Source organism: Euprymna scolopes, chromosome 2 (assembly GCF_053919585.1).
Source record: "Euprymna scolopes isolate OS-2025 chromosome 2, ASM5391958v1, whole genome shotgun sequence".
In the NCBI taxonomy this organism is placed as follows: Eukaryota; Metazoa; Mollusca; class Cephalopoda; order Sepiida; family Sepiolidae; genus Euprymna; species Euprymna scolopes.
In genome coordinates, this window is record NC_136483.1 from 192384553 (window position 1) to 192397582 (window position 13030).

General features: G+C 35.0%; 1 protein-coding gene across 1 annotated transcript in view; it reads left to right on the top strand.

The window, feature by feature from the left end:
- The window catches only part of LOC145300397 (cytochrome P450 3A14-like), a 67603-nt gene that overhangs the window by 39767 nt on the left and 14806 nt on the right, over positions 1–13030 (top strand). Inside the window, exons 9-10 of the mRNA XM_080144480.1 lie at positions 2350–2470; positions 7086–7243. Coding sequence (XP_080000606.1) covers positions 2350–2470; positions 7086–7243 — 279 coding nt within the window. The remainder of the gene's footprint in view (positions 1–2349; positions 2471–7085; positions 7244–13030) is intronic.

The window sequence follows — 13030 nt, forward strand, 5'->3', positions numbered from 1 at the left end:
TTTGGAGGTGTATGCTGAGAAAAAAAAACGGTCAATTTTTTTTAAATTGACCCCTATTATGACCCCTTAATATTTATTGTTTTGGGCTCAAATAAGGTTATTAAGTTAGATCCATGTCCAAGGAACCTATATCTAAAATTTTAAGTGTTTAGACCCAAAATTTTCGGAGGAGTTTGGTAGAGTTCTCAAAGGTCAAATCGTTGAACTTTGATCCCTCAACAGCCAAATCTTTGGCCGAAAACGGATCACATCGATTTTTCCAAATCTTAGTACCCTGTATATCAAATTTCGCGTCTGTAGACTAAAAATTGACAGAGTTATTGCCTAGGGAAATGTACACACGCAGACAGACACACAGATGCACAGACAGACAGATACGCAGACACGTTCACTTTTATATATATACTAGCATGGGGTCCCGGCGTTGCCCGGGTGTTTGGATGTGTTGAGCAAAAGAAAAAAAGTGGTAGTAGGAAGACAGGCTCGAACCCGTACCGTAAAGGAGGAAAAGAATGGGGTAAAACGTAATGTTTATGCTGTTACGACCAACGCCAAACCGGAAGCGACATTTATTTTTTTTAATTAATGCTAGACAATCTAAAGGAGAGGATAACTTTAAAAAATATCGGCAAAAAAAGTTACTCCCCCCCCCCTCCCGCTGTAGAAAAGTGCCTAGTTGAAGGGGAGGATATTAATGTTTTTAGCAAATTTTTCGATATTTGTCGTATGAAAGGTCGAACTTTAAAACGATACTGATCTGGGTAAAATCCGTCGCCTCTATTGAAAGTTTAAGGCAGACATGCAAACAGACATACATACATACATACATTTATATATTGGTAACTAAACATTTTCGACACAAACTGATGAAAAAGCTTGCCCTATCTCTGAATATCCTTTATGTAAAATTTCAAATATTTAGACCAGAAATTGTCTGAGTAATTTGGAAGAGACCGCAGAGGTTAATTTTTTTTTTATTTGACCCCTATTATGACCCTTAAAATTTATTGTTTTGGGCTCAAATCCAGTTATTAAGTTAGATCCATGTCCAAGGAATCTATATCTAAAATTTCAAGTGTTTAGACACAAAATTGTCGGAGGAGTTTGATAGAGTTCTCAAAGGTCAAATCGTTGAACTTTGACCCCTTAATCGCCAAATTTCTGGCCGAAAACCGATCACATCGATTTTCCCAAATCTCAGTACCCTGTATATCAAATTTCGAGTCTGTAGACTAAAAATTGACAGAGTTATTGCGTAGGGAAATGTACACAGACGCACAGATACACAGACACGCACACATTTATATCACATTGTTTAGATGTACGACCGCTGAGGACAACTTGGATTTTCTCTTACTTAAGAAGGATTTAATTACATTATGTATTCTTCCAGTGATATCATATGATCTAATTTTCCTTAGAAGACCATCGTGCCATACCCTGTCAAAAGCCTTAAATATATCGAGGGTTACCTGTTTTATTCAATGAACGGTATATACGCTCAAAGATTACAGTTAAGATATCTGCTGTGGAACGGGCTTGCTTAAATCCATATTGTTTGTCAGTCAGGAGTTTAGCAGCAGTTAGGTGTTGGACTAGAGCTTGATTAATTATGAACTCAAATATGTTGGCAAAAAGCGGGAGGAGGCTAATGGGGCGATAATTTAGTGGGTCAGTTCTTTCACCAGAATTCTTGAAAACTGGTACCACAGAAGCGGTTTTCAGCAGTTGGGAAAGCAATATTCGTTAAGGCATTTATTGTAAAGTTTGGAGAGAACTGGAGCAACCTCAGTGGAGCATTTTTTTAATAGCACAGCCAGGATGAGATCGGGTCCACTTGCTTTTGAGGTGTCTAGGTTTTTTATGAAACCATGTATCTGAGAAGGGGTGATTTTCAAATCATCTAGTGTGGCGTTTGTCCGCAAAGGAAAGTCGGGGAGGGAGTGGTGTGCCGGGTCCAATGTGGAGTTTGAGACAAACCAAGTGACAAGCAGTTAGCCTTGTCGGTTGCCGTGCAAGCAACCGCATGATTGTTTGATAGTGGGGGAATCATTGACTGCCTATTATTTACTACACTATTGTAGATTTTCCAAAAATACTGGATTCCTAATTTCTGTGCTTCAATGTGTTTTCTGGTGGTATATTCTATCTTAGCTGTCGAGACAATTACTTCTAGCTTTTATATACTTCTGTCCATTTGAACTGGACTTGTGCGGTATGCATGCTGCCTTTGAGCAATGGCAGCTGCACAATATATATATATATATATATATATATATATATATATATATATATATATAATGAGAGAAAATATATTTTCCATTTCTAACTTGTCTCTTTAAATTACAGGGACGTAAAGATCTACTGCAACTGATGTTGGATGCTCAACTTGAAGGCCATGAAAATATGGATAAGAAAACTGAACAAGAACTCAAACTGGAAAATATAACGGACTGGAGGACAAAAAGAGGTAAAAGCAAATTGGTTATCATAAAAAATAACTCATTGGCAAGGTGACCTGGTATTATATATGGTTCTCAAAAAAGTTTATAAGAAATTAAGAGAATGTCTCTAAATAAAACATGTTACGTTTTCATCTGTGAGCGATCAATAAACCAAATAAAATAAAATCTTTATATATCCATGCACAGTTTTACATGTGGTCTTTTAATTCTATTTGTCGCCGCTTGTTTCTCTTCACCTTTCATTAATGGCCGCATCATCTAGATTTTGTTGAGTGTCTCGTCTGTTTAACTATGAAAAATAAGACTTCTCATGCCTGAAAGACGCAAGGAAACTTTTGCTGAGTTTTCTTCAAGGTTTCATTGGAGAGAATGAACTTAGGAGAGAGAGAGAGAGAGACTAATGACTAATGCTTTACTTCTTAAACTTACTTTCTAGCTAACAAAATAAGTGACGTGCAGACAGACAGACATCAGTAACATTCAGCTTAGATTATTTCTACATCATTTGTATGTCCGTTCGCTTGACTTCTAATGGAAAAACTGACTGCAATCTTTAGTTTTTTTGTTTTTTTTTGGGGGGGGTCGATTGAAAACGTGACCCATTCATCATATGATATTGGACTGTTTTGTCCATGGAATTTGACCTGTGCACCCTGCTTCATCTCACATCGTCCGTCTCTGGGTATAATTCTGCTTGCAGCTAAGTTATTATGACATGCACTAAAAATGACGCTTGTCAAAATTCACACTAGCTAATATAATTACTATTTACTGTCATAGGGTCCTACAACGTAGCAAACCGAATTGAAACTACTACAGGGTGCGACAGAAATATTTTCCACATTTTGATATGCGATCTTCCCAGTCACGTTTGTGCAGTTTCTGAGCAATCGTTAATTTGTATGAACGGAACTGCATATCAGTGTGTAGAATTCTTTTGACTGTTCGATCAGACAATCCCAAGACCAAAGCATGTTTGCGAGCTGAACATGTATATGTGGTAGTAACAGTTTAAGGCATAATAATATCAATATGGGCCAGCTATTATTTAAAGGGCATTTGTCTGTGTGTTTGTATGTCCAACTAAAGCTCCAAACATACACATCAAATTCCTACAAAGTCAGTATTTTTTAACCAGCATAACACCGGAAAAATAATATCTAAAAGTTAGAAAAAAGATTCATTTTGGTGAATCAAATGGGCATTTGTATCATTGAAGTTATCAAGAATTAAACATGATTTTTAATGTTATCATGTATTAATACACGATTTTTAGGTGTTATTTTTTAGGTGTTATTTTTAGGTGTTATTTTAAGGTGTTATTTTTAGGTGTTATTTTTAGGTGTTATTTTCACAAGCCATATTTATTGAAGATATAACATAGAGTCAGATGTCTTGATTATTTACCCAACTTGATTTAACTAAAACTTTTACCTGGTGAGATCCTTTATTTTAATTTTTAGTTTGTTAATACGAATTGATTTTTTTTCTAGAATTTTCTTACCAAGCTTTTCTTAGTGGCTGGTTTTAAGATTACAAGGACAACCCTTTCAACACTTTTTTTTATTTTTCTTACTGCATAAATGAAACTAATTTTTAAATAATTTAAAAAAACATACTTGTTTTTGTTGTTTTTTTGTTTTTTGTTTTTTTTATTTTTTGCATTAATTTATGCTATTTTGAATTTATTTTTATGTGGATGTCAATATTAATTCGCACCATTGAATTAATATATTTTCATATCTTACGATTTTTTTTTCTAAACATGAATTGAACCATTACCTAATGAAATCTTTTATTTTAATTTCTATTTGTTCATACAAATTAATCTTTTTCTTAATTATTTCTTACCAGGTTTAACAGCTACATGAGTCATTGCTTAACGCATGATGTATTTTGTGACCACAGTATCCACGCTTATTTTTTTCTTACTGTAAAAATGAGACTAAGTTTGAAATAATTAAAATAAAACATATTTGGGATGTTTTGTATTAATGTTATTAACCCTTTTTTATTTTTTTCTCACCTTCACCCCAAACAAGGCATACCGCCATTTGGACATAAAGGGCTACTAATTGGGACTACGTATAAGAAAGACTAGCAGGATGTTGATTTACGTTACATTTGAGCACAGTCAGAGAAGCTGGTAACAGGAAGGGAATTCCAAAGTTTAGCTGTTCAAGGGAAGAAGCTATTAGAGTAGAAAGATTTCTGGCATTTAGGGACCTCAAAAGTGAAGGGGTGTGATTTTGTTGCTAAGCAGTTTGTCGGGGATATGTACATCGAGGGGGTACAAGTGCAGTGAGTTCATCAGAGCACATTCCATTAAAATATGCTATTTTGAATTTATTTGTTTCGAGAAATTTTTACTCAGGTTTAATGACTCGAAATCTTATATCAGGAAAATTTAAAGTAATATTTCAGTACTTTCACAGTTAAAAGCTTATTATTATTATTATTATTATTATTATTATTCAATCATTCATTCATTCAATCATTCATTCATTCAATCATTCATTCATTCATTCACTAAGAGTTTTCACACAGGTCAACAAAGATTTCTCTTTGAGAACAACCTTTTGTGTTCCCTGGAGTCTGAGTGTAACAAGTTTCCCCAGATTTCCAGCATTCTCCACCTCTTTTGATAACATTTGCATCCTCTTTGACCCTTCTCGAGTATTTGGCATGGTATCAATTGATGTTGCTACTTTTGGGGGGAGGGAGGTAACTTAAAACTATTATTTATTATTATTATTATTTATTATTATTTATTAAGTTTATGGACGCCATGTGCAATTTCCATTTGTAGAAAAGACAACAACAATTCTTCCCCTTTTTCAGAAATATCGCTCATGAAATGTGAGGATTAAAAAAAAATAAAGGAAGTTAAAGCTATGCGGCTGCCGAAAGGTCCATTTTCTATGATTTAATGTTTTAATTGGTTTAAATCCATAACTTTTGTTGCTGATTGCCAGCGTGTCGTCGTTGTCTTCCTGTAACAAAGCTCATTCTGTTAGATGAAAAGAAAAGCTGCAGCACACTTTACTTTTACATTAATTATCATGCAATTAATTTGAACGTGTTTTTAGAAGAATGAGCGATTCATTGAACGACATGATCATCCAGTTGCTGAAAAGTCAGTTAGGATAGAGAGAGAGTTACATATGTTGTAAGTGCATTGCTTAATTATATAAACATTTCGTTAGAGCATTTTTTAAATTCCTATTCTAAGTTTAACCTTGTTTTCCAAACATTCTGTCGTCATATCCAAATAAATAATATTGACTTCATTTTCTCATAATACAGCAGGCCCCCCCCTCATGATACCTTCCTGTTTTCTAATATAATCGCCAGTTTTTCTTTCGAATATCCTTATATTTGCATAATGCCGGCTTTTTCCCTCTTCTGATTAGAAACATTTAGCTTCGAAATGCCATGGCCTAAAGAGGTTTTTTCCTACTTTTTTCTCATTTTTGTTCCTATTGATCTGATGATACAATAAAGTTTTTTTGGAACTTTTATCCCTCATTTTTTTTTTCATTTAATGCATGAAGTGCTTCTCTTAATCGTGTACTATTTTGATAGGTTTTCTTTATTAAAGATAATATACTTTTCAGGTTCATTTATTGCACACACACGCACACATATATATATATATAATTATATGTGTGTGTGTGTGTGTGTGTGTGTGTGTGTGTGTGTGTGTGTGTGTGTGACAGAGAATACACATTTACGACAGTAGATTATATTTTGCATGAATGTATTGTTCGACATGATACTCAAATAAGATATATTGAAATTTCCTTAATCTGCAGAGTTTCAAAGAAATGTGTTCTTCTTATCAGAGGAAAAATATTAGCGAATGAATATTATAGCACTGAAGTGTTTCTTGTCCAACTCTTGGTTTTGATGTCAATAAATTAAACTCCACCACTCGTCACTCTGATGTCAAAAATTCAACATCAATGTTGGACACTCTGCTGTCTAAATTCTCAACTTCAAAATGAGATTCACTGCTGGCAAGACTTGCTTCTTCAACGTCCAAATCTAAACTTCCCAGCTTCTCAAAACTCAAGCTTTTTTTTTTTTCCTGACCAGAGCATCTCATTTGCCTATCACGTGACAAACTTGACAAACTCGTAGCCATGTAAAGAGAACAATAACCATTATTTTTCTTTCTTTCTTTTTTTTTTTTTTCATTCTTTCCGGCTTCCCTAGAACAGGTTTGTACTAATTTTTTAACATCTTGTCTTTGGTAACATTTCAGACTACATATTCCAAGGCCAAACAAGATCCTCTCAGCATGGTTAACACACTGACTTATACGATGAATGTTTCACCTATTCCAAACTAAATCATTTAATCACATTTGCTGGTACTGGCATTAATTGAAACAGCATTATATGAAAGCTAGTTATAAAAGCAAAAAAAAAAAAGAAAAATTGTGCAAAGAGTTCATAAAATGTGGGAAAAAATAACAAAATAAAAGAATAAATTAAAAGCCAAGGATTAAAAAACCAGATGAAAAGATATGGAATGCTTCAGCTAACATGTATTAGCTACTAGCAAACCTACCCACTTCAATATTTAACAATTACTTTTGTTTAAATTTTTTGACAGGTTTAACAGATTCAGAGATCATTGCTCAGTGCATGATTTTCTTGGTGGCTGGATTTGAGACTACAGCATCCACATTTTCGTATTTTTCCTATTGCATAGCAATGAACCCTGATGTCCAGGACAAACTTTGCCAAGAAATACAAGAACAACTTGGACAGGTAAAATCTGTTCTTATTACATTTATATACAGTCCCAAGCAAATGTTACAGAAACATACTTATTACTTTTATTAAAATCTATAGAAATAATTAATCTTTGCTCATGATTATATTTAATTCCAGCTAAAAAAAAAAAAGGGCATTCTTTTAAAACTAATAAAATATATATGCTTTGGGTGTTTGAAAACAATTACGTTTTTCATCATTATGAATTAAAGCGCAGTCAATACAGTCAGAACTAAGACCACATTGTAAGAAACTTTGTTTAAACTTATGTATGGAATTGGCCTCCATTCAGTTTTGAAAGGCATGCACATGCAGCTACCCTACAAATGAAATTGTGAAGTAAGGGTTGTGCAATACCTAACTACACCTCTCCTGGGTTGGCACTGTTTGGCACACTCCTGAATGTGCTGCTGGCACTATTGCACACAGAAACTACTACTTCAATTGCTTTAAACGTAATAGATGTTTTAAACTAAAGTCGCCTATAGAACTGCCAGCAATCACTCAAAAGGATTATAGAAAACGCGAGAGTGCTGTATGCTCAGTTCATCACTTCCAAAATAGGAAAATAGACGCTTGGGTCCCATGAGTTTTGGTGAATAACAAACAAGGTCCTAAATAGATAAATGTCCTCTATCCCGACCATCATCAATGGGCTTGGGGTGATTTCGTCAGCAGCTGATAATGCCAAACTCTTTGTCAAGAACTTTGCAGCAAACTCAACCCTATGCACTCAAATCTCCTATCTACAGAATTTCCTCCCAAAACTGAAAATAATCTGAGTGACATCCACATATCTGTTCATGATCGTCGTCACACTCATCAAAAACCTTGATGCCTACAAAGCAACTGATCCTGACAATATTTCAGTTATAATACTCCAAAAGCTGTAACCGGAACTAGCACCCATTCTTACAAAGCTGTTCAATCGATGCATAAAAGAGAAATGCTTCCCAATACTTTGGAAAACCTCATTAGTTTGCCCGATATATAAAAACAGAGCTAGGTCTTCTGCATTTCAGTACAGACCAATTAGTCCTCTGTGTGCCATAAGTAATGTTAAATCGAGAAATTGTCCACGACCTTAGCAAAAACAATCTACTCCATGACAACCAATATGGTTTCTGTCCGGATAGATCTACAGCTGATGTACTGACTACAACTTCACATAAAATCAATGAATCTATTGACGGATGTTTCCTCTCAACTATCCAATCTTTTTTCTCTGATAAGTAGTCGCCGATGGGCAAAAGTATAAAGCTCAAAATATCAATGCTGGCATGCCTCAGGAATCAATCCTTGGCCCAATTCTCTTCCTTATCTTTATCAATGATTTACTAAATCACATTATAAGTTCATTCATTGACATATACGCAGATGACAGTACGATCTATGGTAACATATCCAAGGCCAACAATGACCAAGATCTCTCTGACTCTCTCTCCTCAGACCTTAGGCATATGGTGCAATGGGATAAAAAGTTGGTGGTTAATTTTAATGCACCCTAAACCAAGGTTCTATCTTTTCACCACAAATGTTCTGATCCGTACTTGGCCCAGTTGATATGAATGGCTCTTGTCTAAAATAGGCTGTCTGTTTTGATAAAATTCTGTCTGCATTTTACTCATGTTCTGAAATCTGTTACCAAGATCGCGGGGAAAATGGTTGCATCATTCTATCGCTCCAGAAAGTATCTAATTCCCAACGCAATCTTCTACATATATAAGAGCCAGATACGTCCTAAATGGAGTACTGTTGCAACCTATCCTGCATTGATGCCCTTTTTTCTACCCTGCAACTTCTTTCCCACAGAAGAGACATTGTGAGCCTGTTTCTACTTTATCGTTAGTTTCATGGCAAATGCTCGTCTGAGCTTCAATTTATGTTCCCCCACTCACCAAACTTTCATAAAAAAACACTCGTCTTGCTACAACAACCATCATGTTTTCCTATTCTCTATCTGTGCCTAAATCTAAATGCAAATTCCATGAACTGCCCGCTTGTGGAACTCTATTTTGTTGAACTGCTTTCTAGCTGACTACAATATGGTCGTCTTCAAGTCCAATGCAAACAAGTTCTTGTTGAGTCGCTATATTTCTATAATCTATTTCTACCCCATTTTCACCACTAACTATTAATGCACTGTTATCCAAGTGACCATCACACACTCATTAATCCTTATCCTCGAGTGGTAACTCCCTTGTAAAAAAAATTCAGTGACAAGTAGAATTCTAGCACAACTAGAAACAATGTCGAGACAGGTGGAGAGCAGATACAGCACCTGGTATTCCCAAATAGTCACCCATTTTAGTACTGATCAGGCTCAACGTTGCTTAACTTTAGTGATAGAATGGTAATCAGTGTGTCAACTAGCAAACTTAACATCATGTGTTTATATTTAAAAACATGCAGTAACATCAATTCCATGCATTAGTCTGATGAATCCCCATGAAAATGAAACAAGGAAAATTCTGTTTCCCTTAAGTGATACACCATCCACTATAACTATTTCGCAAGATGTGTAGCTTGCCAGGTAAGCATTAGAAATGCCCTGTTCGAAAAATAATGGATTCTGCGGAATTGAGTACTTATAAAGCAGGCCGCAAGTGATGGCACCAAGCAGAGTGATAAGTCTTGGCTCAATAAATTAAAAATGCAGGCGGTGGACGATACAAGAATTCCTTAGGGTACCAAAAGGACTATAAGAGTCAGTACCACAGGCAAATCACATACAGTATTATGAAGTGAGAGAAAAGTAAAATATACCGTAAGTACGTAGGGAGATATAATCTTATATATTTTTTAGAGATGCATGAATGCGGGATATCTCTACTGGATCTTGGACGCTCTGATGAAAAAAACAGAAAATCACAGAAATCAGGCCATAGTTAGAATTTAGTGTGCAAATAGGAATTTTGGCGCAAGGGATGGGGGTTATTTAGTTAAGGGTGATGCTTTCTAAGTCTTCATCAAGTTCCAAGGGTCCAAGCAAGGAAATCCAAGTGAATCAGTGTGGTGAAAAGGTATATCTTAATAATTGGAAGCCAACCACAAAGATTTAAGTATATGAGCTTTGAGTATGTCCCAAAAGATAAGATAGTTACAAAATGAAACAAAGCCATAATTAGTAAAGCATCCACACGAAAGAAACGATCAGGACACTTTTGGACGAAAGAAGTCGTCGATTTCAAGAGAGGTAAAATGAGACCTCGAGTTACGGCATAAGAGTGGCTGGATGAAGCAACTGACGTGAATCATAGGAGGTATACCCTACACCCAAAAAGTAAATGCCAGGAATATCAGAGATATTCTGTTCTAAAAAAATAAAAAATAAATAAAATTATGAAGTCAGTTGGCTGACTAAAGGAGTTTTTTTTTGGGGGGGGGGGTCTGATCTTTCTTAGCCAAGCGGTTGTATAGGTATATAAAAAAAAATATACTAGAATTTAAAAATGCGTAGATTTTTTTTTTAATAGGAAGGAGTGGAATGTTACAGGAATAGAGCACCTTTTCTTGTAAGAAAGAAAAACATTAGATAAGTGAAAATGAGATTAGGATAGACCAAGATTCGAACTTTGTAAGCAAGGTTCAGAAATGGAATGTAGAATTTCGCATTGTTCAGTTTCACATAAAATAGTTTAGAGATGTTATTGTCAAAGGAATTTTGATTTTTCAATTCTTTTTATCAAAACTGAATTAAAATAAGGTCTGCTAGGAAATAAATAACAATGCAATTTAAATATGTTGAAAAATAGGTTAGGAAAAAAATAGAAGTGAGAATTCTTTGTCTGCGAAAATGGTTTGGGAACATGTGCGAACCACGCATGTTTAGGCCATGTGGATCGATCATGTTGACAAACACACATACATGACGTCATAGCAGAAAATGAATTCTCAATATAGTTTGCCAGTTTTAGTGAGATAAGACAGGGAGAGAGAGACAGACAGACAGACAGACAGACAGAAACAGACAGAGGGTCGGAGCAGTCGAGTCAGATAGTCAGACAGAGTTGGAGACGAAGATAGGAAACAGAGCTGACACGGTCAGAGGAGGGTCCCTTTGGAATCGAGGGAGAAAGTTTTAAACATGTAGAAATTTGAATTCCTGGATGTGATCATCATTTCGACCGGTCGAGCTGATAATAAAAGAACATTTCATATTTTTGTAACTGTCGTCTTCGTATCGTCTTTCTACAACAAAGGTAATGTGTAATCATCTTTAATGAACTTTGTGTATAAACTCCATCTTAAAGTAATGTGCCTCTCCATCATAAGTAATGAATACTCCCCTCTGGTGTTAAAGAACTGATCAATCTCTCTCCACTCTAATATATGTTAAAAGAAGGAACTGTATAAATGTCTCCTCCCCCTCTGTAAAATGTTATAAATGTCTTCTATCTCTTCCCTCCCTCATCACCATTGTATACGAATGTCCCCATCTTATCTCTTAAAAAAGACCCCACTCCTATGCAAGACGAAGCTGGATACTCCACCACTCTTTACAAATTATTTTCATCTACGGGTTGACTAAGCCTAGTTATGACAAATTATAATTTATGAATTATTATGTACGCCAATGCAGCGTTCTTGGACTATTGTATGCAAAGTTTTCTCAATAAAAGAATAGCAATTTGAAAATTAGTAAATACTTGTGTATCTATTCGTTTTAACGTGTTATCTTTAAGAAAATATTTATAGCATTAGCATCACACTACCGAGATATCTAAAGAGAATGGTCTATTATTTATTTATTACTATCACAATTAGTTTAATCACATTAAAACATGTTTGTTTATATATAAAATAGCAATATTGTGTATCAATTCAAATGCCAGTGCGATGCTTGTTATGTGGGCGAACATCCTTGCATCTTTTGATTCGTATAAACCATCATGTTCTATCGAAGATCAGACAAGGGAGGATGGGGTCTGGTAGTCTCTCTCTTCTTCTGCAGCCTTGGACTCTGCTACCGGCCAGCATAATTATTATTATTTTTTACGCTATCGATTTTCTCCTGATAAGATGATAGCCGAAAGAGCTCTATATATATATAAACAAGACAAAAAAAAAAAAAAAACTAATAAGCCGATAAACCTAGGATCAATGATCATACATACCAAGCTGGAACTTAAAGGGCCACTCGTGACAAAAGGAGAAGTAAACTTATTTAAATTAAATAAACAATTAAATAAAACAAATTACGATAGCCCTTAGACGTCGAATACTCAATATATACAAATATCGTTAGCCTTCTAGTCCTAACCGTTAAACATGGACAAAAGAATAAATAAGTAAATAAATAAAATTAAAAATTAAAAAGAAAATGTTCCATCTATAATCACTTAGAGTTTTAATAAAATAAAGAAAATAACAAATGTCCAAAGAAAAGTCAATCCAGCGACCCCCCTCTTCCCACCTATCTTCCTATGCTTAACAACCACATCCCCTAACCCAAACACCCCAAGAGTCGGCCAAGAGCATCCCATCCCACACACACCCTCCCCTCTCCTCCTCTTTCACATCCTCTTTCTCCATCTCTCCTTCAATAGTTAATCCATGCCAGCCAGCGAACGACGCGCTTGACCTATATGAACCAGGTCATTCCACTGAACAAGCAACGGCATAAATTAAACAAATAAATGAATAATACATAGCAGCAAAAAAAAACAACGAAATAGCTATAGAATGTACAAAATAAAATAAAGATCATGCAAAAGCAACAAGTATAAACTAGGAATATATTATATATATATATATATACATATATATATATAAAGGAAC